The 25,282-nt window shown below is 36.6% G+C and overlaps 1 protein-coding gene across 1 annotated transcript; it reads left to right on the plus strand.

Annotated features, from left to right (window-relative positions):
* Positions 1–1,185: 1,185 nt before the first annotated feature.
* On the plus strand, positions 1,186–25,056 carry LOC131065836 (uncharacterized). The gene is made up of 3 exons (XM_058000472.2): positions 1,186–1,547; positions 16,438–16,511; positions 24,677–25,056. The coding sequence occupies exons 1-3, from the start codon at positions 1,272–1,274 to the stop codon at positions 24,756–24,758; spliced, it is 432 nt and encodes a 143-aa protein (XP_057856455.1). The 5' UTR covers positions 1,186–1,271; the 3' UTR covers positions 24,759–25,056.
* Positions 25,057–25,282: the final 226 nt, after the last annotated feature.

Consider the following 25,282-nt stretch of genomic DNA (forward strand, 5'->3'; position numbering starts at 1 on the left):
TTAAAAGACCAAGTAAATCTAATTATAAATGGAGACAAATGACCCTCCTCCACACCACGAGCAAATAAGAGTTTAAGCCACATCCTGAACCATCTAAAATGATAGCCAAAACTAAATGAACTAGGGGAAGCATACCAATAGCCATTGTAACTAACTTTGTGCACTCACAAATCTTAAACTGTACATCGAATTTCAATGTTTTTTTTGTTGTTGTTTCCATATGTGACTTAACTGCTTATAGCTATTGTTTTGGTTTCTTGGTAGTGACAACATACATTGTGCAATATATTATGTGGGCAAAGGTCAAAAAGTGGTCATTTCAAAGTGTCACCTAATACCTACTTAAAGATGCCCCAATAACCATACACTACAACCACCTAAAAAATGACCAATACTTATGCACAAATGCCTGAATAGTTGTGTGCTATAGATACCAATTAAGCTGCACAACTTTTTCAATTAAAATCCAAAGTTTTTAGCTACTAAGAATAAAATAAACATTTATTGATATATACGAAATTTATTAATGAACTTCGAATCATATTTTTTTGATTTTTTTAAAATTAATATTAAAAAATTAGACAAATAAAAAATGAACGATAATGGAATAATAAACAAAAATTGATGATCTTCTTTTAACCTGAAAAGTCTTTATGAACTTCTATCCCATGGAGTAACAATCTAGGGGAAAGGACCTAGTAGTTGTGCACCCTAACTTCGCGCTTCTCAAAATCTTACGTGGAAATTTCAAATCACTCTGATTTTTTTACAGCAACTTACTTGGCAAGTCCCCTACTTATAACTAAGGTTTCAGGGCCACATTAGCAAGTTTTTGGCCAAGGTGTCCAAAACAACCCCCAAAAAAGTGAGACCAATAGGCGTGCAAAAAAGACCCCAATAGTTGTGCAGTTGATATGGCATCACCTGATTGATTACTTTTTACAATATTAGTACATTTCCTAACAACTATTGGTACATTTCCTTACAACTATTGGTACATTTACTAACAAAAATTGATATTTTATATTTCAAACAATAGATTTTATTTGTTCAATTTTTATAACAAAAAGATACATGCTCAACTAGTGGTGCTCTTCCCCTAATAGACTTGGAGGACCTAAAAAAATTAATAGTCTTGAGTAGCTAACAAAAAAAATTGAATGTAAAGCTTTGTAAGGGAAAAAATAAGGTTTAAACCAGAAATGCAGTAGTTTTAGACCTTAAACCCTTAGAGGTATCAATTCATACCAAAGCAAATAAAAGAAAACAAAATGGCTATGGTGCGCGTAGCGAGAGCGGCAGGATGTTTGGGTTCTAGATTGTGGCAAACAAGAGGCAATCATGCAGCCATTTCAGAATCCTTGTCAAGGACAATCGACGCCACATTTGAAAGTCACGCTTCTGAGGATCAGGGAACATTCGGATTCGCCATAAGCCCATGGGGTTCCGTCGCAATAGAGCAGGACGAATGCGAGTACCAGGATTTGGCTGTGGAAGGATTTGCTTCAGCGTCTTCAATGCAACTCATGGCTGTTCCTAAGAGAAAGGTCACTTTTAATGCCAATTACATTAAGCATTTCGTAGTTTGCTTCACAATGCAATGCACACATTCTTGTGGGTTTCTGTGTATACACTCGGCATAAAGTTGGTCTAAATCTGTTACAGTTTTTATCAATTTTTTTGCAAATCATGGATATGGACTGTGGATAGATAGAGGTTGTGCTTTCGTGTCCTGGCCAAGTTAGATGCCAGTTAGGCTGTCATATGAAACCCTTGTAGAAATTGCAAAATCGAAGTTGTTTCTAATAATTATTTTTCCCTTTTCAAGCTCACAAGTGAATTTGTTTTTGCTTATCTTATAGTTCTTCAAAACCTTCCTTTCCGAGCCCAGAAGGAAATTTGTTTCTCTTTACCTTACTTACGCTTCAAAATTCTTCCATTAAAGCCTATAAGGGGATTTGTTTCTATTTACCTTGTATATTATTCTAATTTTGTACTCGTGGATTTTGAACCTCATGAGCAAACTTGGATTAAATTTAAATTCCCCCAGCCTACTACAACTAGAGTGAAAAATCCAAACTTGCAGAAAATGTGACCGGATGCTCATTTTAGGCTTTTCTTGCGACAAAATAGCTTTTGCTTTGGGAATGGTAGTGAATTTTTAAATGTTTTATGTGTTTTCCACCAATCATGTTTTTCCTATTTGTCGCACATCTGTTACACACACAGAGCTACGAATAGGGAAAATGACAACCATAGATGAGCCTGGAAATAATGCAACTCCTACCTAGGAAGTAACAAGAAGTGTAAATCCCAGAACAAAACAAATCCGAAAAATTGAAAGGGAAGAGCACCTGAAATTAGAAAAGCATTCGTAGCTCGACAGCAGGGATATGAAGGGTCTTGCTTTTGAAATGGCAGACAAAAATTACACTAAGTGAACGGAGATCAAATTATCTTCCATTTTGAACAACCTTTTAAAGTTATTTCAGGGTGAAGGACCCACTTTTTACATCTATCAAGGTGTTAGTGCCTGTCAAATTCTTGTTCCTCTTCCCCTAGTGCACCAATAAAATACTTGATTAACATTGGCAATGTATAACCTGAGAATGAGAAATCTTTTATAATGTTGATTTAGGTAATGATTTCACTTGTTATTACAAGAATTTGATTTTTTACAGAACGCCAATTTGTTTTTGGTTTAGATTAGATGTCGCAGCAAGGCTTAGGCACATTGAAGAATCATAATATATGGAAATTTGCAGGTAAAATGAGGTTTCACTCTTCTTTTGGCTAAAGTTTCCTAGGGTAAGGAACCCTAGACAATTTCCTCTTTTGAGACAAAGATCATGTATTTATAGCAATAGTTCTCATTGTGAGCATATGAAAAGCACCTTATTGTGCTCTATGGGGCCATCGTATCTTTGAAAGGCACTACTGTGCTTGACCAAGACTGCCTATCTCCTCTGCTATCTCGCCTCATGTTGCTATCTTATAACTATTGTTGTATTGTAATATTCTCTTTGATTCCTCCTTTACTTTTGATTGTTGATAGGATTTAATAAATGCCTTGCCAGCAAAGACCGAGACTTGCAACTACTTTATAAAATCATCACCATCTGATTGTTGTTAGAATTTAATGAGTGCATTGTCAGCAAGGATTGAGAGTTATGTAATGTCCCCTTTTTTAGGTGACATGAGATGAGCAGGGGTTGACCTACCATTCGAGTTCGCATAGGTCAACGACATGGTTAGGGGACTCATTCTGAGGGTCACAGAGCTTTGCAGGGGTTTTGTGAGCCGTTTCGGACCTTCAGACGAGGTCTGCTATTTTTTAGGGAGAACTGGCAGTTGACTGAATGACCACCTGGGGGACCAAGGAGTAGAGCAAGATCCTTTTGAGTAGTTACAGGCTAAGTCACAGGATACGGCGATGCCCTTGGATTTTCTCCAACAAGGGTCGCTATTTTGATAATTTATTAGAAGTATACATATATTTAAAAATAAACAAAATTATAGAAGGCGAATTTTATCCGATTTTTTTTTCGAATTTTTCCCTTGTCGAATTTCATCCGAATTTCATGGCTGTCGAATTCGAATTCGAATTCGAACCTTGTGACTTAGGTTACAGGTGTTTGGAGAGAGCTTCCTACTTTTTAGGGAGATTCCCTACTTTTTAGGAGGTTGTGGCAGTTTTCATATTGGAGCCGATAGTGGTGGATAGAGACTTAGTGAGGATATTCAGTGTTTGGGATTTGGTGTTCTGGCAGTAGTAGACCAGTTTTGAGCAGTTCCTTAATTTTAGGAGGCAGTTCCTACATTTGTGGAGGCTATTCCTACTATTTAGGAGGTTATGACAGTATCCAGGGTTGGGTTTCCATGAGACTATTCCTTGGTTTCAGTTTCAAAAGATCTGGGTATGTTTCCTAGTTTCTAGGAGCATCCCTAGATTTTAGGGATAACACTGCTAGTGGATCCATGATTTCCGATTTCAGTCACAGACAGGTGGCAGGTTCCGTTTCAGGCTTTTGGAGTCATTTGAGCCTTCTGCAGCTATTTGGGTTATATTTTTAATATATTTAAATATAACCTAAGTTAGTGTTTAATTAATTAATTAAGGCTATGTTTATAGCCATTTTGGAGTAATAAGCGGTTTTTGGCTTCATCTGGATGCATATGCCCATGTGTTATAGCTCGTTGGAAAGGTCTTGAACTTTTCTAAATGTTTCCCATTTGTCAGGGACCCTTTTGATGAACGAAATTATTTTATATTAAAAAAGTGGCGTTTTCTCTATACTTGACGACTAAAAAATGAGAAATAAGACTTTATAAGCCTAAGTGCACTTTTCATACACTTTTAGGGTTCGAGCTAGAGGGAAGGAGTTATAAGGAGATGGTAACCTAATTATCAAGGATCTTTTAAACATTTTCATCTTTGATTTGGAGAATTTGCTCCGGAGAGCGATTCAGCATCTTGGACGAAAACCCCAGGGTCTTGCCTGTCTGGGACGTAGCCCCCAGCACAGTGGTTATTTGGTTCTTGCATTTAGTTTTTAGTGCCTTAGAGTTGGTACGACATCTTTTCTGGAGGATTCAGTGGACAGAGTTAGGGTTTAGCGTGGAGATTGGGGTTTCTAGCTTGGCATCACCTAACAGCCGTACGACTGTACTTTGCAGCCATTTCTCTTCCCACCTGGAGCTATGTAAGAGCTTTGGACGTTTGCGGCAGCCTCCTTATTTATTACAGTATTCACTCTTCATCCAGGTTGGATTCATTGCTTATTGTAATCTTCTTGGAATTGTTTGGAATCACTATCTAGATAATTATTTGATTTAAATAATCAGAAATCTACTTGGTACGATTCTGATTTGGCTGTGTATGAACAATTAATTCCAGTACTCTTTTCATGTACTTGTTCTTCAATTATTACTTGCTGAAAAACTATCAAAACATAAAAAGAATTCAACCTTTTGCAACTTCTGTCTATTTCTGGAAGATTATAGTAATAAACAGGAAATTCAATTAAAAATAATTAAAAGACTTACAGCAGATCAGCGAAGGGATCCATCATGTTAATTTTAGTACTTTCAGATTGAATAAAACTCAGAAAATTAGAATTAGGTTAATTAATTTATTGTTTTCCAGACTTTAAGCATAATAAAGGAAATGAAATGCTAAAGACAATGCACAGTTACCCTGGGAAAACCTCTTAGGAGGAAAAACCCAGCCAAAGGATCCTCAGATCTGATTTATGATTTAGAATTCAACTGAACATTACACACTTATCTGGAGTTGCAGCCACTATGAGGAAGGAATAATTAGTTTACAGTTCTCCTTATCTGATCACAATCCTTTAATGGAGTCTTCGATATTTTATTGATGATCTGCAGTCTCTAAAGGAGTTCGCTGCCCTCAATTTGAAGTCTGCTACTGTTTGATCAAGTTTGCACTCTCCTATTTTGGGTCTGCTGCAACATATGAGGTTCGCTATTTGCTGTTTGGGATCTACTGCAATCCTTATGAAGTTCGCTGCCACCATATAGAAGATTTTGGTATTGCTAAATGCATAAGTATGAGATTTGCTTTTCACCAAAGATTATTTCATCAACTTGGAAAACTTGATTGTGCTAATGAGAGGAAAATGTTGCATTTATAGGAGACATATGTTTCCCAAACATGTCGGCCTCCTTTATAATTTAATCCATATTACTTATTGATTTCCTTTTAATTTACTTTGATAGGGTCGGCCCTATCAAGGAGGCGAGTTTAGTTGAGTGTGGCGTGCAATCCTTAGTGCTGTGAGGTAATGGGCCTAGCCCTATATGAAGGGGGCGGATTCCAATGTTGCCCAAGGCAATTGGAATCCGCTAGCCCTAATTACAACCAGCACTCCCTCTTAATTAGGGAATAGAATCATAATCATAATCTTCCAGCTTGCACACAAGCATAGACTAAATCCACCTTGCATTGCTCACAGAGGGTGGAGAGGATCCTTTACTTACCATCTTACATTGCCCGCAGAGGATGGTTTAACAATTTCAATACCATCTTACATTGCCCGCAGAGGATGGTTAAAAGTTATACTTCTCCCTGAGAAGTTTACAATACCACCTTACATTGCCCGCAGAGGGTGGTTAACATTTACAATACCATCTTACATTGCCCGCAGAGGATGGTTAATAATTACACTTCTCCCTGAGAAGTTTACAATACCACCTTACATTGCCCGCAGAGGGTGGTTAACATTTACAACACCATCTTACATTGCCCGCAGAGGATGGTTAAGAATTATACTTCTCCCTGAGAAGTTTACACTACCACCTTACATTGCCCGCAGAGGGTGGATTTATACAATACAAAGTATCACTGCACTAGAGACTCCCTCTCAATTGGAGATTTATTTTCCACAATACCAAGTCTATCCCTGAAGTACACAAACTTCACTTTTGATAAAGGCTTGGTGAGAATATTTGCAACCTGCTCATCAGTGCTGACATACTTCAGTTGTATGGCACCTCTTTGCACCATGCCCCGAAAATAATGAAAATGAGTTTCCACATGTTTTGACTTGTCATGAAACACTGGATTGTTAGACATTTTAATACAACTCTGGTTATCACAGTGAATAACTGTAGGATCCCATGGCTGACCAAACAGTCCAGCAAGAAGCTTACGAAGCCATACTGCTTCTCTGGAAGCTACGCTTGCAGCAATATACTCAGCTTCAGCAGTGCTCAATGCCACTGAGGATTGTTTTCTGCAAGCCCAAGAGATCACTGCAGAACCCAAGCTAAAGCAAATACCAGAGGTACTTTTCCTGTCTTTGACGCTTCCAGCCCAGTCTGCATCAGAATAACCTTCCAAGGTTATTGGAGTGTTAAGTGGATACTTCAGCCCAAAACCAATAGTGCCTCGCAAATATCTTAGGATATGCTTGGCAGCAACAAGGTGAACATGCTTGGGTAGGCTCATGAACTGGCTGAGAGCATTCACAGCAAAACATATGTCTGGTCTAGTATTGACTAGATACATCAGTGATCCAATCAACTGTCGGTACTCGGATGGATCTGCAAAATCAGAGTTAGTTGCAGAAATACTCAACTTCTTTAAGTTAGATTCCATAGGAGTAGACATTGGTTTACAATCCATCATCCTAAATCTTTTCAGAATGTCAATAGTATACTTTCCTTGGCTTAGAAAGATTTCGTTAGATCTTTGCCATACTTCTAGACCTAGAAAATAATGCATTAGACCTAAATCTTTCATTTCAAATTCTGAAGCTAGATCTTTCTTGCATCCAATAATAAGTTCATTTTTACCAGTAAGAAATAAGTCATCCACATAAAGAACTAAAATCAACATTTCATCATTTGCAATTTTAAGGTAAATGTTAGGGTCAGCATCATTTTTACGAAAGTCTAGACTTAGCAAATATTTATCAATTCTTTCATACCAAGCACGAGAGGCTTGTTTAAGACCATAAAGAGCTTTCTTTAACCTGCACACGTGAGTTAATCTATCCTGGATCTCATATCCCTCAGGTTGCTCAATATAGAATTCTTCCTCAATGACACCATTGAGAAAAGCAGTCTTAACATCCATCTGATGTAGTTTCCAACCCTTAGCAGCAGCAATAGCAATGATCGTTCTAATGGAGGTATATCTAGCAACAGGAGCAAATGTTTCTTCATAATCTATGCCTTCCTTTTGGGAAAAACCACGTGCTACAAATCTAGCTTTATATTTTTCAATACTACCATCAGCATTATGTTTAATTTTAAATAACCATTTAGAGGAAACAACGGATTTACCTTTGGGTCGGGGCACAAGGTCCCATACATCATTCTTGATGATTGACTGATATTCTTCATCCATAGCAAGCTTCCAGGCATGATGACTTAAGGCTTCTTCAACATTGCAAGGTTCAGTTTCAATGAGATTACACATTAAGGAAACATAGTTGGAAAATACCTGAGGTCTCTTAGATTCACAGAAGGTGCCACTTGGAGCAGCAAATCTTTCTGCTTCTTGAATGGTGTTTCTTACCCAAAGTGGCCTCTTTTTGGAGACGATAATGTCACTAGGAATGTCAGTGGGATTCATGGGCTCAGGGGGATCATCATGATCCTCTTGAGGTGGAGGTTCAACTTGCTCCCTCTGAATCTCAGGGTTAGAATCAACATTTGTATTTTGATTAACATTAGATTCATCAATAACACAAGAGCCTTTCGATTTCTTAAAAGCAATGTCTTCTTCAAATGTAACATCCCTACTTACCTCAATGTACCTTTGACCTGGGATGTAAATCCTAAATGCCTTGGAGGATTCACTGTATCCGACAAGCATGCCTTTCTTTCTGGAGGGTTCCAACTTTGATCGCTTTTCTTTAGGTATATGAACATAGATGGGACTTCCAAAGATTTTGAGATGACTAATGTCTGGTTTGGATCCTGTGAAAGCTTCTTCCGGGGTCATGTTCTTTAGAGTGCGATGAGGACATCTATTCTGTATATATATTGCAGTTCTAGAAGCCTCAGCTCATAGAAAAGGCTGAAGGTCTTGATCGTGGATCATAGCCTTTGCAGCCTCCACAATGGTCCTATTCTTTCTTTCAGCGACACCATTTTGTTGAGGATTGTATGGAACACAAAACTCCCTCTTAATTCCTGATTCAACACAAAAATCATGAAAGCTTCCGGAGGTGTACTCACCTCCATTGTCAGATCTTAAACATTTAATTCTTTTACCAGAGGAGTTTTCAGTTAATGCTTTAAATTCTTTCAATTTACTTAACACTTCATCAGATTCTTTAGATTTCAAGAAGTAGATCCAAGTTTTCCTAGAGAAGTCATCTATGAAGATTACGTAATAAAGAAATCCACTAGGAGATGCCATAGACATAGGACCACATAAATCAGAGTGAACAAGTTCTAGTTTGTCTTTAGCTCTATTTTCACTTTTATGAAAAGGACTTTTAACATTCTTACCAATAGCACAACCTTTACAAATGTTATCATGAACTTGACCGAGTTTAGGCATACCTTTGACTAACCTTTCAAGTGATGGAAGAGCTTGGTAATGTAGATGTCCAAGTCTTCTATGCCATAGCTCACAGGATTCCGGAACCTCATTAATGAGGGCTTGAATAGGGTTAGTAGAGAGCTTATAAAGACTATCATATCTATGACCAATTATACGAGCAGATTTGAAACTAGCTTTCTTAGACCAAGCAAGAACTTTTCCTTCAGAAAATGCAATTTGATAACCTTTATCTTCTAGAGCAGAAATGGAAATTAGATTTCTTTTAATTCCAGGAACAAACAGTATATCACTTAGATGTAATGAAATACCAGAATCTAAATTTAGAGAAGTAGAACCAGAACCTCTTACCGAATAACGAGCGTCATCACCAATTACCACATGAAGACTGGTATCCTTTTCTACAAGGCCTTAAAGGTGGTCACGGTAACCTGTGATATGTCTAGAGGCACCACTGTCAATCAACCATGTATTGCTATCTGAGGGAACACTGCTAGATAGAGCAGAAATGAATAAGAAGTCATCATGGTGTTCTGAGACTTCATTAAGGTTAGCTTCACTTTGGTTAGGGTTAAACTGGCATTCCTTAGCATAGTGACCGAATTTGTCACATCTAAAGCATCGCACACGCGAAGTATCTCTTGGTTTCTTCCAAGGGTGTTGGGAACTAAAAGGTCTTGATTCCCTATTTCTTTTAGGATAAGGTAGCTTCCAATTTCCCTTTTTCTTGCATTGGACAGCAAGCATGTGATGCTCATCTACATGGGGGCTCTTGGATTGACCTCTTGTGATGAGGCGAGACTCTTCTTGGATGCAATCATTTTTAAGACGATCAAGTGAAGGTAGCTCAGACCGGCCACTTATGGTTTGGATAAATGATTCCCAAGAGAAGGGTAGGCCATTAAGGGCAATCATGACAAGGTCTTTGTCTTCCATGTTATGGCCAATTAAACCTAGCTGATTCTTTAGTTCAAAAATTCTCATGAAGTAGGAAATAACATAATCTTCTTTAGCCATTTTGATATTAAGTAGTTGTTGTCTTAACGTAATTGCCCTACTAAGATTGTTAACTTCATATGTACCTTGTAGATGACTGAACATTTCCCTTGCAGTGGAGAATGAGGCAATAGAGGTGACGAGGTGATCTTTGACTGAATCAATGAGGATCTTCCTGGCCTTGACAGCATCCTTTTTGAATTGTTTTAACTCAGCTGCATTCGAGGGCTCAATTAGCTCTTTTTCTTCCATGAATTGAAGGAGGTCTTCTTCCTCAAGAGCCAACTTGATTCGAACTTTCCATGCAGTAAAATTTAGATTCCCATCAAGCCTATCTTCAACTTTCAGCCCCATTGACCTGATTTGCAAAAGCTACAGCAAACTGAAAATAAAGGTGTACTGAATTTTAATCTGAAGATTGATCTAACCAATTAGCTCTGATACCATGTTAATTTTAGTACTTTCAGATTGAATAAAACTCAAAAAATTAGAATTAGGTTAATTAATTTATTGTTTTCCAGACTTTAAGCATAATAAAGGAAATGAAATGCTAAAGACAATGCACAGTTACCCTGGGAAAACCTCCTAGGAGGAAAAACCCAGACAAAGGATCATCAGATCTGATTTATGATTTAGAATTCAACTAAACATTACACACTTATCTGGAGTTGTAGCCACTATGAGGAAGGAATAATTAGTTTACAGTCCTCCTTATCTGATCACAATCCTTTAATGGAGTCTTCGATATTTTGATGATGATCTGCAGTCTCTAAAGGAGTTCACTGCCCTCAATTTGAAGTCTGCTGCTGTTTGATCAAGTTCGCACTCTCCTATTTCGGGTCTGCTGCAACATATGAGGTTCGCTGTTTGCTGTTTGGGATCTACTGCAATCCTTATGAAGTTCACTGCCTCCATATAGAAGATTTTGGTATTGCTAAATGCATAAGTATGAGATTCGCTTTTCACCGAAGATTATTTCATCAACTTGGAAAACTTGATTGTGCTAATGAGAGGAAGATGTTGCATTTATAAAAGACATGTTTCCCAAACATGTCGGCCTCTTTTATAATTTAATCCATATTACTTATTGATTTCCTTTTAATTTACTTTGATAGGGTCGGCCCTATCAAGGAGGTGAGTTTAGTTGAGTGTGGCGTGCAATCCTTAGTGCCGTGAGGTAATGGGCCTAGCCCTATATGAAGGGGGCGGATTCCAATGTTGCCCAAGGCAATTGGAATCCGCTAGCCCTAATTACAACCAACACATCAGGGATCTTTCAGTGGTATCAGAGCTTTGATCTTGCCAGCCTGTTGGGTGAAGATCAAGAGTTCTAATTCAGATTTGAGTTTAGTTTGGTTGAAAATCAAATTGGACATCATGACTGGGTTGTTTAGAAATAAACAAGCAGGGAAAGAATTTGAACAAACACCTTCAAGGAGTTCCAGATAGTCTAAGGGTACAACTCCTTCAACAAGTACAAGGAGAAGGTCTCCTGCCAAGACATTCAATGATACAGTTATGAACAACTATGATAAGTATTGCTCTCTTCCTAAAAAGATACGTGACCACCTTTCCTTCACACAATTCATGGGTGTACCAATTGAAGATGACTTGATGTTTTCAAGTCCACATCATCAACCAAGAACAAAACAAGAGTCAATTGAGAGCAAGGGAAGCAAAGGAAGAGGAGCAGATATGATGTTTACCAGTGAGATTGGTAGGAAACTATTTGAAGATTTTGAGAGACATGTAGATCCAATTGGTGCCTCTTTGGTTGGTTACAACGCTGTCCCATCATTTTTGGTGGAAGATGTGAAGGAAGAGTTTGTAACTTCAAGCAATACACAAGACATTCATGAGAGGTTTGATGAGTTTTCAGATTGCCCAAAGACTGATTTTGAATCAGCAATTGATGAAGAACATGAGGATGAAATGGACAGCGTAAGTTTGGATTCATTTGTCACACTACTTCCTCTTCTCAATTGGGAAGACCATGAGGAAAGTCGAAATTTAATGGTGTGTAGTGAATCCAAAGATTTGTCACCACGGTATGATCATAATTCTGAATTCCATAACAGCAGTGACGTAACTTCTCTTCCTCAAGATATGACAGCCTTTGGTCATGAAGAGAATAAAGATTTGCATTCTACATTTGCGGGTGCTTATGGTACAAGCATGGGTTATGCTGATGCAAATAATACAACTCACCATAAGTCTGATTTTGTGTACTTTGGGGCAGCTGATATAAAACATTGCCAAAAGTTGAACGAAGATTGGTTACATAGAGCTGCTCAAGCAAAAACGGTTGCTGCCCAAGCAAGACACCACCTCCAAAGAGTCAAAGAGCGTCACAATCGGTTAGATGATGCAAGGATACAAAGAGAATCATCCATTAGATCTTTATTTCTTCCAAGGGAAGAAAAGGACAGCGAAGATATATTGAATGGAAATAAAAATCAGTTTGATTTTCCGAGTTTGATCAGCAATTCTCCTTTATCTAATGAGTCAAATTTGAAACCTTGCATTGAGAACATTCAAGTTGGGAAGACTAGATGTGAAGTTGATGAGTTGTTAGGTGGCATTCATAGTGGACCAGCCACTGAAGGTTTATCCATGTTGCAGAACAAAAATATCTACTATTCATTTGTGGACTTGTCACCTCTTTCATATGATAGGGTAGCGATGTACTTATTAATTGGTGACTCATTTTTCTTAGATGTGACAGTGAGCTATGAAGATCCAGCGTGTAAGAGACTATATTTGGTGCATGGCTAAACAATATATTTATTTGGCATCCTCCAATGAAGACATACTAACTTGTGGAGAAATTGGGCAAGTTGCAGTCGCTCATCAAAGGTTTTGGAGAGGTTTCCATCACACTTTGCTTGTTGGAAATTGTCTTATTGATGGGTCCATTTCAACATTGAAGATTGGTGGTATTTATGGTTTCAATTGGAGTGAAACTCTCAGCTGGTTAGGTGATGTCCAGATTTGCAGCAGCAGTATAATGAGTATTGACTTGATGGATGGATATGACAGTGCAAAGATTTGGGATCCTGGTATTGAGATGTGTGGTGTATTTCGTCAGTGGATCCATGATGAGTTGTTTCACTTTGGGTATACAAATGTTTATATTAGAGTAGCGCAGCGGTTGGGTGAAGCAACATTTATCAAATTGATATGAGATCTAGTGAATTCGTTTTCAGCGTGCAGGTGCAGATTGCTTGAGGACAAGCAATCTTCGGGAAGGGAAGATTTGTAATGTCCCCTTTTTTAGGTGACATGAGATGAGCAGGGGTTGACCTACCATTCGAGTTCGCGTAGGTCAACGACATGGTTAGGGGACTCATTCTGAGGGTCACAGAGCTTTGCAAGGGTTTTGTGAGCCGTTTCGGACCTTCAGATGAGGTCTCCTATTTTTTAGGGAGAACTGGCAGTTGACTGAATGACCACCTGGGGGACCAAGGAGTAGAGCAAGATCCTTTTGAGTAGTTACAGGTGTTTGGAGAGAGCTTCCTACTTTTTAGGGAGATTCCCTACTTTTTAGGAGGTTGTGGCAGTTTTCATATTGGAGCTGACAGTGGTGGATAGAGACTCAGTGAGGATATTCAGTGTTTGGGATTTGGTGTTCTGGCAGTAGTAGACCAGTTTTGAGCAGTTCCTTAATTCTAGGAGCAGTTCCTACATTTGTGGAGGCTATTCCTACTATTTAGGAGGTTATGACAGTATCCAGGGTTGGGTTTCCATGAGACTATTCCTTGGTTTCAGTTTCAAAAGATTTGGGTATGTTTCCTAGTTTCTAGGAGCATCCCTAGATTTTAGGGATAAGACTGCCAGTGGATCCATGATTTCCGACTTCAGTCACAGACAGGTGGCAGGTTTTGTTTCAGGCTTTTGGAGTCATTTGAGCCTTCTGCAGCTATTTGGGTTATATTTTTAATATATTTAAATATAACCTAAGTTAGCATTTAATTAATTAAATAAGGCTATGTTTATAGCCATTTTGGAGTAATAAGGGGTTTTTGGCTTCATCTGGATGCATATGCCCATGTGTTATAGCTCGTTGGAAAGGTCTTGAACTTTTCTAAATGTTTCCCATTTGTCAGGGACCCTTTTGATGAATGAAATTCTTTTATATTAAAAAAGTGGCGTTTTCTCTATACTTGGCGACTAAAAAATGAGAAATAAGACTTTATAAGCCTAAGCGCACTTTTCATACACTTTTAGGGTTCGAGCTAGAGGGAAGGAGTTATAAGGAGATGGTAACCTAATTATCAAGGATCTTTTACACATTTTCATCTTTGATTTGGAGAATTTGCTCCGGAGAGCGATTCAGCATCTGGGACGAAAACCCCAGGGTCTTGCCTGTCTGGGACGTAGCCCCCAGCACAGTGGTTATTTGGTTCTTGCATTCAGTTTTCAGTGCCTTAGAGTTGGTACGACATCTTTTCTGGAGGATTCAGTGGACAGAGTTAGGGTTCAGCGTGGAGATTGGGGTTTCTAGCTTGGCATCACCTAACAGCCGTACGGCTGTACTTTGCAGCCATTTCTCTTCCCACCTGGAGCTATGTAAGAGCTTTGGACGTTTGCGGCAGCTTCCTTATTTATTACAGTATTCACTCTTCATCCAGGTTGGATTCATTGCTTATTGCAATCTTCCTGGAATTGTTTGGAATCACTAGCTGGATAATTATTTGATTTAAATAATCAGAAATCTACTTGGTACAATTCTGATTTGGCTGTGTATGAACAATTAATTCCAGTACTCTTTTCATGTACTTGTTCTTCAATTATTACTTGCTGAAAAACTATCAAAACATAAAAAGAATTCAACCTTCTGCAACTTCTGTCTATTTCTGGAAGATTATAGTAATAAACAGGAAATTCAATTAAAAATAATTAAAAGACTTACAGCAGATCAGCGAAGGGATCCATCAGGGATCTTTCAAGTTACAAGTTCTTTTATAAAATTGCCGCTAACTGAAAATAGAAAGAGAGTATAGTTCTGTATTGTTGAAACTTGAATGGTATAAGATGGAAAGAGAATTTAGGAACTTGGCAGGAAAGGAAATCTGCCTCAGCTTCACTGACTAAAAGCATATATCCATTTTTTCAGTTATTTCCACCATGTCATCTGATTCCTAATACAGTTCCTCTTCCTTATTGCTATTGGATGGAGTGCAGTAGTTTGGAATGAGTTATGTAGCTTGAGGGATCAATATTAAGTCCAATCTGAGCACAACTTTTTTAATCTTTTGCGCAAGCATCCTTAACCTATGGAATATCAGATGGTCATGTTTAACTCACCTCGGCTCCACAATTCTGCACAATAATCTCTATTTCATACCAGGTCCAATACCTGTCTAAATTCCTGAATAAAATCATCTTTTGTCTTTTCCATTCAAGATTTTTTTGTTCACCCTTTGGCAAGAGCATCTTAGAATATCCTTATTTAGGAATGAAGAAAACAGAAATAGATAACAGGGGTTATTTTGCATACCATAGTCTGCCCATTCCTGTGTGGAAGTGATAGATCTGCCTTCCAGGATTGTATTAGCCACCTGCTTGCTCTTGTTATCTGCTATGCTTGGCGCATTTGCCTCAATCACTCCCTTTGCTAAATAACCTGGTCACTTGTGACAATTCTTTATGTGCTCATTGTATTTCTTCGAATCCTACATTCATGCATGTTCCTTCCCTTTTTAGCTATTTGCTTTCATTTCTAACTTTCTAATTACGAAGAAAATGAGGTTTTACCCTTGCTCATTGATGAATTTAAAAAAATAACTGTTTTAAACTTAATTCTGCAACTAAAAGCCTTTCCCAATTTTTGTTCATTTTGAAAAATCAGTTCTATCAGTTGGAAACCCTTGTTTTCACTGTTGATTTGCTGGGACTCTAGAGAGGTAGAATGAGAAAGTTCTGCATTTATGACAACATTGCAGGTTTTATTGTCTCACTTTAAATGCTCAGTGAATCTTGGTGAGTTTTAGACAGAAGCTCTAGTGTGCCTCATGGAGAATGCCAAGGTTGGCCCAGTTCATTGGGGGTTCATTTTGAGTGACCAAGGACCGACTTGTGAGTCTTGCCCAGTCCTGCTTGCGCTTAATAACTATGATTTTGTTATCTATTCAAGTACCCAAATGGAAAAAATAGTCTCCTTGCAAACATCATCCACCATATAGGTATCATCTTTAGTTGAGAGAATCAGGTGGTGAGGTTTTTTGTTAGCTTTGATCCAAGGATTCAAGGAATATACTAAATAAGGATCAGGAATAGTTATTAATTTATTAAATAAATAGTCTGTACATGTGGTCTGAATGAGGGTAGTAATAAAACTCTAGTTTTTGTATGCAATTCAGAAAGATTCATGGGTGACTGATGTTATTTGACTTTAACAGGTAACACACTCTAGGAAACGGATACGAAATGCACCAAAAGCTCTCAAGCCAGCTCCGTTGATTATGAGATGCAAGTATGCATTTTTTTTTTTATGGCAGAATGTCTCTTTGTTTGAGATATCTTGTAATTTGCTATGGCTTTATTTGGTTTTGTACGAGGCACATGATTTATTTCTTGTATGTTCACTGGAAGTTAGTCAAGTTTTATGCAAGCTTAGAAAACAATGTGCAAGTATCATGTTTATAGTTGGAAAACTTAGACTCAGGATTTGGCAAAACTTGACCTAAAAGAAAAACATAATTACACAAGAAAAAACAGAAATTAATGCATTTAAAGAACACAGAAGTCTATTCTAATTATCAATTTGTCATATTCAAAGATTACATCTGTCATATGACTGTCAAATGCTCAAAATTTGTGATGTGAAATTATCAAAGTCAAGCGATACATTGTATTGATACAAAATTATAACACTAATTGTATAACTGCTAATATATGTCGAAAAACAGTGAAATACAACCTACATCTTCTTCCCTACCTAATACTAGTACTTTCGAGCCTCAACCTAAAGGTAAATTGGAATCCTCACGAGGAGTTAAATTTTCTTCAAATATGTCTTCCTTCGATGCCTCAGCTGCCTCTGCTTCTCTCTCTAATTCAGTGAGATCTTCATCAGTGAACATGATATCTGCTTCTTTGGCATTCCAATCAACAAAAGAATTAATGCCATTCAATGGCATCATGAGAATGACCCTTCACCTTTTCAGTTTGAAAGGTCATTGACGCACTCTAGAGTCAACTTGTTTTTTTTTCCTTTGCATGAATGCTCTCAAAGGGGCTCCAATTGTGTTCACGACAATAAGTACTATAGTGCTAAGACAAATTCACACATAGCAGGCCTTTGAAGATTTGTTGTGCCAACAACATAAATCTCCCACCACAAATCTGTAAGTAAAATGTTTCAAAAAAAAATGTATTTAGTAAAACTTCAAAACATAAAGCTTTAGTATTAAGCTAAAAAGGCTGATTTTTTTGCCCAATTGCTAGAATTTCCTCTTTTGAATGGTGACTTGTAGTAGAGAAAACAGCCAGCCCTCCTCACCCTTGTAAATCTCCAGCTCATCTAGATTTATCACTGATGTCTTCATCTATTGCCATCCTCCTTATGTATTAAGTAGGGCTCACGATGATCTCCTTTATTAAGCTTTAATGTCCTTTATTAACCTTTAATGTATTAGAGAAGTAAAATTTTGGGTTTAGGTAATACTCCAAGACATTTATTGGTTGGTGTAGTTGTTTCGTCTATCCATGATCATGATGTGCCAAATGATTTCATTTTTTTTTTGTTATCACCATTGTAATGCAAAATGGCTTGTTTGGTCCTCCATGGCATCATAGAGACAACCCATTGGCGTGCCATCACTGTCCACAAAATGCAGAACTTTGACCCAAGGCTTTGTCACCAAACAAATTGAAAAATAAATTTTAACTTCCTGGAAATTTTAAAGAACAATTAAAAGAAAAAAAAAATACACAATTCTCTATTAAATTTATGTTTGTAATTGTTGTTTACCTAGAGTATCTCCTCTTCATTATTGATTAATGCCTTATAAATTTTTATCTTTGTAGCGTCCTTCCATTTGATTTTTTTGGAATATGTTATGTTTTTTCTTCATGATAAATGCAGAAATTAACAAAATAGCAAGCTATTTCGAAGAGGTGATTTCCAATAATCAGAAAATAATGTATGAATTTAGTATTAAAAGTTTTGATGATTTGGTAGAGACTTATTTTCCTTATTTATAAGCATAACTATGTGGGGACACATCCCTTCATCTTAATTAAAAGGGCTTATGGTAATAACTAAAATTAATGTGAAGGTTAAGCATGCCACAAGTGCTTAACTTTACTATATTTAGAAAGATAGAATATTGGGGACCTAACACACCCATCACCTTTGGAAAAACATTGTCCTTTATGCTTAACAACTCTAGATACTTTTGTTATTTCCATCTTTCCATGTTGCATTTTTAATTGACAAAATTTTCCACAATTGTTTCATTTATTTTGAACTTTTAGATGGCTTATTTCACAACTGTTTCACTTATTTGACAATGATCATCTTAGGATCCAAATCAACTTCCCTTCTTCATCTAACTCAAGGAATTCTAATTGGATTGGAATATTGTTATCTATTACTTCAAACAAAATACATGGAAGATAGGATGAATTTTGGAAGAGGCTAGAAGTTCTAACTGATAAGCTGCACTTTGTATTTGATTGAGGACCTTATAGGGACCATAAAATTTGGGTGCAAGCTTGATGTTCTTATGTTGCTTAAGTGATATTTGTTTTTAAGGTTTCAATTGAAGAAACTGAAATACCTGAGCTCCCTCCTCAAAATGCCCCTCATTACAATGTTGATATGCTTGGTTTTTTACCTTATCGAGTCATAACTAAACAAAGAAACTCGTCTCGGGACTCGGACTCGACTCGGCGAGGCCTACTCGTCTCGGGGCTCGGAGTCGAAACTTGGCGCAGACTCGGCTGGACTCAACAAAGTGAAAAACTCAAGAAATTCAGAGATTTTAAGGATTTAAAACTTGTTTCATGCACCCGTTATTAAATACACCTTAAAGACACAATAACATCATCAAATAGAAGCTAATTTGATTACATACACAAGTATACATCAATCACATAAGCATAAACGCAAATTGTAGCTGAAGGAAATAACAAACATAGATATATAAATATTGTCACATGTATACAATATTACAAAACTCATGGAATAAAAAATCAATGTCATCATATGATCAAATGAGATGCAAACTCTTCCTTTCCAACTCTCGATGCACCAAATGAAAGTATATGTTGTCATATGGAGCCTAATCAGACTTGGAGGTTAAAATTTCCCTACTTTTATCAGCGCAGTTTCCCCTCTAATTATATGACGAGGGTTTGGGGGCAGTGCCCCCAAGTTGGGGTCAAGGGGCGGCGCCCTTGGCGCGCTCCCTGTCGCGATACAGGGCGGGGTCGAGGGGCGGCGCCTCGCGAGGCCAAAAGACACTTATTATTTGATAAAGGCGTCGGGTGTTATTTTTCTATTGTTTCTCCTCACAACTCATTTTTCTCCTCCTATTTTGCCAAATGAATGAAATGAAGTTCACTTTTAGGGGCAAAGCAAAATATAAACAAAAAAAATAAGTTAAAAACATTTTAAAACGTGTTTTTTTGTGTCTTTAAGTTGCCTTACGACGGCCAAGTTTGGCGAGTCCCGACTCCCAAACTCGGCGATTTTAGTTGAGTTTGGAAGATGGCGATTTTGGGCGATTTTTGGGGCCAAACTCGTTCGAGTCCGAGTCCGAGTCCGAGTCTAGTAGACTCGGCTACCCTCACTCGACTCGGGAATCACCCAAACTCGGCGATTTTGGGCGATTCCCGTTTCTCTGTAACTAAATTCTCTTTAAGAATTTGTAACATTTCTTGGCAGTGTTGAATATTATCCTCTATTGCATGAGCTTTGGAATGACATTGCAATAAGTTGTAGATGAAACATTAGTGAGACCAAATGGCGTAGCTAGGAGTTTATAATGATTCTCACGTGTTCTAAAGGCAGTTTTATGTATATCCTCTTCCATTATTTGAATTTGATGAAACCCAAATGCAAATCTTAGTAATGAAATTCCACCATCCAATTCATCTAATAATTCATCCATAACAAGAGTAAGAAGCTTATCTTTCAGAGTGAGCTTGTTGAGCTTCTTATAATTTGGGCACATTCTCCATGGCTTATCCTTCATTTTATCCGTAACCACTAGAGATGAATAGGCACTTTTACTAGGACAAACAATTCTTGTATCCAACATTGCTTGACCAATTTTTTGATTTCTACCTTCTATTTATATGGATAGCAATAAGGCCTAATGTTAGGAGGAATACTTCCTATTATTAAATTAAATGACATGATCATGGTCTCTAGTTGGAGGTAGACCCTTGGGTTCTTGAAAGACTTATTGATGGTTTTTGAGTGATCTTTTGAAGTTCTAGTGGATGTTGAGTTTTCATATCTTCCACTTCTATAAAATATAGCTGTGCCATTAGGCATGAGAATCTTTTTTAAGCAGTTTTTTCATCCTATGGGAGGTAATGATCTGATTTGGTCGTAATTTTATTCTTATAAGTTTAGCTTAGTACCATTTGCATTAAAATTCATGAATAATTCTTGAAAATTGAAAGACACTATTCCCAATTGTTTAAACCATTGCACTCTGAAAACTAAATTTGCTCCTCTAATTGGGATAGCAAATATTTTTGATACATTTACCACAAGAGAGTTGTTTTCCACTAGCTATCATGACTTAGAAATTAGAATTTGGATACACAAAACAACTGAGCTCATTTGCCAATCATCTATTAATAAGGTTGTGTATTACTTGCATCAACCAACATTGTTACCTTTCTCTTTTTAATATAACCAAACACTTGAGTGTTTGTGCCATTCAATGCATGTAGGGAGATAGTAGCACTTTCTTCTTTTTCTAAATTTCCATGCTCCGATTCCATATTTGATTTTTCTGTGGATACTTTGCCCTCTCCTTCAACCTCATTCTTAATAATCATTACACTCTTATTATTACACAATTATGACCCCTAAACCATTTGCTATCACAATGCTAACAAAGACCTTTTTCTCTTTTCCCTACGTTTTGTTGAGATTAGTGTTTAGTAATTTATCTTGGGTTAAGGAAGTTGGCCCCATTTTTGTTAATATAGTTAGTCACGTTTCCATCTTTTCATCCTATGGTTTGACTTTGTGTGGATCTTTTGGTGAAGTTTCGTTGCTCAATATGCAGTGCTTGTTGCATAGTTTTTTCTAACTGTATAAGATTCCAACAAATGAACATTGTGTTTAATTTAGTCATTAAGTTCATTGGTGTGGAGTTTTAGCCTTTAAGGTGTCACATGTTGATTTCTAATTGCCAATCTCATATGCTTAGCACTATATTTGGCTATAGACTCTATATTTTAAAATTTGTTAGCTCGGTAAAATAGCTTTCCTTCTGTGGTTGCTCATAGTGAATTTCTATGTCATTAGTAAATTCTTTACAACTACGCATTTGCCTTTGCTTTTCACTCATCATCCATTGGTACCATTGATAAGGTTCAAATTTTGTATTTAGTGAGACTATGTCAACCATTGCATTGTTGATACATTATGACATTTGATATATTGTTTTATGAAACTTATCCATGAAGTTACATTTTACAAAATCAAACTAATGGATGTCTATTTTGGAGCTTAATGTTGTCCTATTCCTTGATTTTGTTTATTAGGGTTGTACTCACCTTGGTGGTTTTGTTGATGCTATAATTTTGACAATATTTCTTGTTTAAACCTATCTAAATCTTTATTAAAAGATGTTACAAATGGGTCAAATAAATTGTCCTCGATAATATGTACCGCCATTTCACATCCTAGTGGATTTTCCCCCTCAATTTTAGTTGTGAATAATAAAGAGAATCTTTGGATTCAATATTTGTAGAAAAGCCCTCTAATCGTAAGATGACATAGCTTTAGATATGTTTGTCTTTTGAACTCTAGATTTTTTTTACAAGGGATGACAGTATTTGGTGCAAGTTGTAACCATAAAATTTTAGAACATGGGCTTTGACTGAATTTGATATTTGTTGTTTGATGAAATTTTGACCACTAAATAATGGAGAAAAAAGTAAATTAAAATTTATAAAGAAATAACCTTACCTAGTTTTTCAAGATATTTTTCAAAAAAATTCCAAATTTTGTGGTTTCTAGAGTAGAATAACAAAATATTTTGACCTGACTTTGAGCACTAAATTATGAAGTGTATTTGGTCTCTAACAATGAATTACAAAGAATTGGCCCAACTCAATTTTTCATAAGCTTTTTAAAAATGTAAAAATATTTAAAAATTTCTGAAATTTGTAGAGCCTATAGAGCTAATTAATGGAAAAACTTAAAATAAAAACAATTTGCACACAAAATTATTATAGAAAGCTAATTTTTTATGTGAACTTGTACTTGTTGTATATTTTAAAACCCACAAAAATTTAGGTGCAAATTAGCAATGGTTTGTAATTTATGGTGGAAACAAAAATCTTGTCCCAAATTGTAGCTCTAATACCACTTGTTATGATATTTTGTGTAAAAAATGCAAAAAACAGCAAAATAGCAGACTACATCTAGAGGTTGATTTCCAAAATCAGAAAATTATATATGAATTGAGTATTAGAATTTATGATAATTTGGGAGATACTTATTTTCCTTATTATAGGCAGATTTTTGCAGGGATACACCCCCTCATCCTAATTAAGAGGGCTTGATATAGCAACTAAAACTAATGTCAAGGTTAAGCATGCCACAAGTGCTTAACCTTATTTTATTTAGAAAGAGAATATTAGGGACCTCAAAAAATATGGTGAATCCGTTTGGGCTTTGCTCACAAACTTCTGCTTGAGTGAAAGAATTGAAGATACAATGCTTCGCAAAGTAAGGAAGTTGGTGGGAAATCATTTCACCCTCGATCACACAAGCTCCTTGCCTTTTGTGCGCTCTCATTAAATGAGGGCCTAAGTATGGTTGTAAATAAATTTGGTAATTTGTTTTGCATCTTCAATCACACTTTGGACCCATTCAAGCCTCCCAATATCCTCAAACATGAAATCCAAGTAATGTGCAACACAAGGACTTACAAAAATGGTTAGGCATCAATCACACTTTGGATGCTTCTCCTAAATATGTCTCCCTATAACTACATATGCCATTGCAACACTTGTGATAATTTGGACAACATTCTCCACCCCAACTTCTTGGATCATCTCCTCCCATAAATTGCACAAAAGTTCAATATTTATGACTTAGATTAAGATTAGGCATCTATGGATTTCAAGAACATAAATGTGCCACCTGACTAGCGAGTGTTCTATTCCTACCATTTGTCCATCTATTAGTAAAATGTTTTAGCCCTTTCTTTGGCCTTACTTTTCTCTAGTCATCAATGGCAAGCCATGCATTTTTATGGCTTCTTCTAGCAATGGACCACTCAAATCCTTATTAGTGTTTTAAACTCCACACTGGGAATTGTTAATACATTTGCCAACCCTTATCATCTTATTACAAAAAGATTTCAACATTTAGTAACCCTTCAACTATTAGGCTTTTTGCTAGAAGGGCATATTATTGTAATACCAAAAGCTTGCAACTGCCATCTTAGACCCATGGCATTTCTTTTTGTTCTAAGTAGTACCTTTAAGCCAGGGTTGTGACCTTGGAACATTGTGAGGACCAAAGAATTTTGGTGAAGAATAAAAATGGCTAAAAATCTTCTTATTGTTGGAAATTGGAATGTTAAATGCATGGACTAGGAAAAGAAACTATAAGTTGATTTGTGGTTGGAACTCATTACGATTGTCATTGCTTCCCTTGTCCTCTACATTTTTATTTTCTTTTCCATAAAATTGGAAAGTGGGGCATTCATTTCTCACCTCACTTCTGTGGGCACTTGAGGGCGCACCTTTAAGCTGGCCATAAATCCAAGCAAGGTGGAATTTATCCTATTGTAGGTTACCATGCCCTAGGTCCTAGGCAATATGCCATGCTTTCACGCTATGTCAAAAGGTTCAAGTTCAAGTTAGTGTTCAACAACAATAAAATTCGGATGAAGTTCAACAAGAGGAAAAAAATTGAAAAAAAAATCATGAATAATTTCGCCTATTAATTAATTAATTAATTTTTTTGATCAGTAAAAGTTTTTATATTATATTAATAATAAAAGAGGTATTACATAAACTGTACATAACTTATGCATGTAATCCCACTATCTGAATATACAAAAAGTCACCTACCCCTCCAAAAATGGATTCCCAACTACAAACCACCCAGAGCTACTATAGTCGACTATTACAATATCATAACTATATACTATTAACCATAGTATTTGAGCCTATCATTCTGCTAGTTTGACCATCATCTGCAAGAAAATTAAACCGCTTCTAACACATATCCTATGGCTTCATCTTCTTGTATGGTATATGATTCCAATTAGATCTCTGTACTGTAACTTTGAGTTTGTTAGTGTAGATTTACAAGCTGACAATATGCATATATGTTTGCATTTACTAATTTTCAAGTAAAATAATTCATTTGAAGGCAGGATTTGGGCTTTATCTTAGAGATTTTGCCTATTTTTTGTATTGCAGAAGTTGCGGGCGGGTCAAGTTGCCCCATTTCTTTTGTTGCACTGGTGATAAGATAAATGATGGGGATGATTCGACCAAGTAATTATATATTGGGAGATTAATCCCATCCAAGGTTGATATGCATGGCTGTTTCAGATTGATAGTTATTTTAGGCACACTCTTGTGCTTGCAGCTCAAGTAGATGAATTTTGAATGAAGCGTTGTCAGTTCAAGTACTTAGGAGTTGATGTATTCAACCATTTTCCCAAGGACATCGAGTGGGAATGTTCAATTGGTGATCTCAATTGTGCTTTATTATGCTATTGTTAACTGCTTGTCTTCATGAACATTCAATTCAGACTTGTTCTTTTTTATTTTAAAAACATTGAGATTTCACAGAATTGGATTGTCTTGTTTTGCTATTTTGTACCCAATATTTTGTAATGTCTGGAAATTAAATTTGTTCTTTTTTATTATAATAATATTGAAATTGTACAAAATTGGATCGTCTTGTTTTGCTATATTATATACCCAGATATTTTGCCATGTCTCTGTTGCATAATGATTTGTACTTTAGAACATTGGTCATCAAGATTGCCATCAAATCTCCTTATTTTTCTTTGACCA

The sequence above is a fragment of the Cryptomeria japonica genome, chromosome 6 (assembly GCF_030272615.1).
Source record: "Cryptomeria japonica chromosome 6, Sugi_1.0, whole genome shotgun sequence".
NCBI classification, from domain to species: Eukaryota; Viridiplantae; Streptophyta; class Pinopsida; order Cupressales; family Cupressaceae; genus Cryptomeria; species Cryptomeria japonica.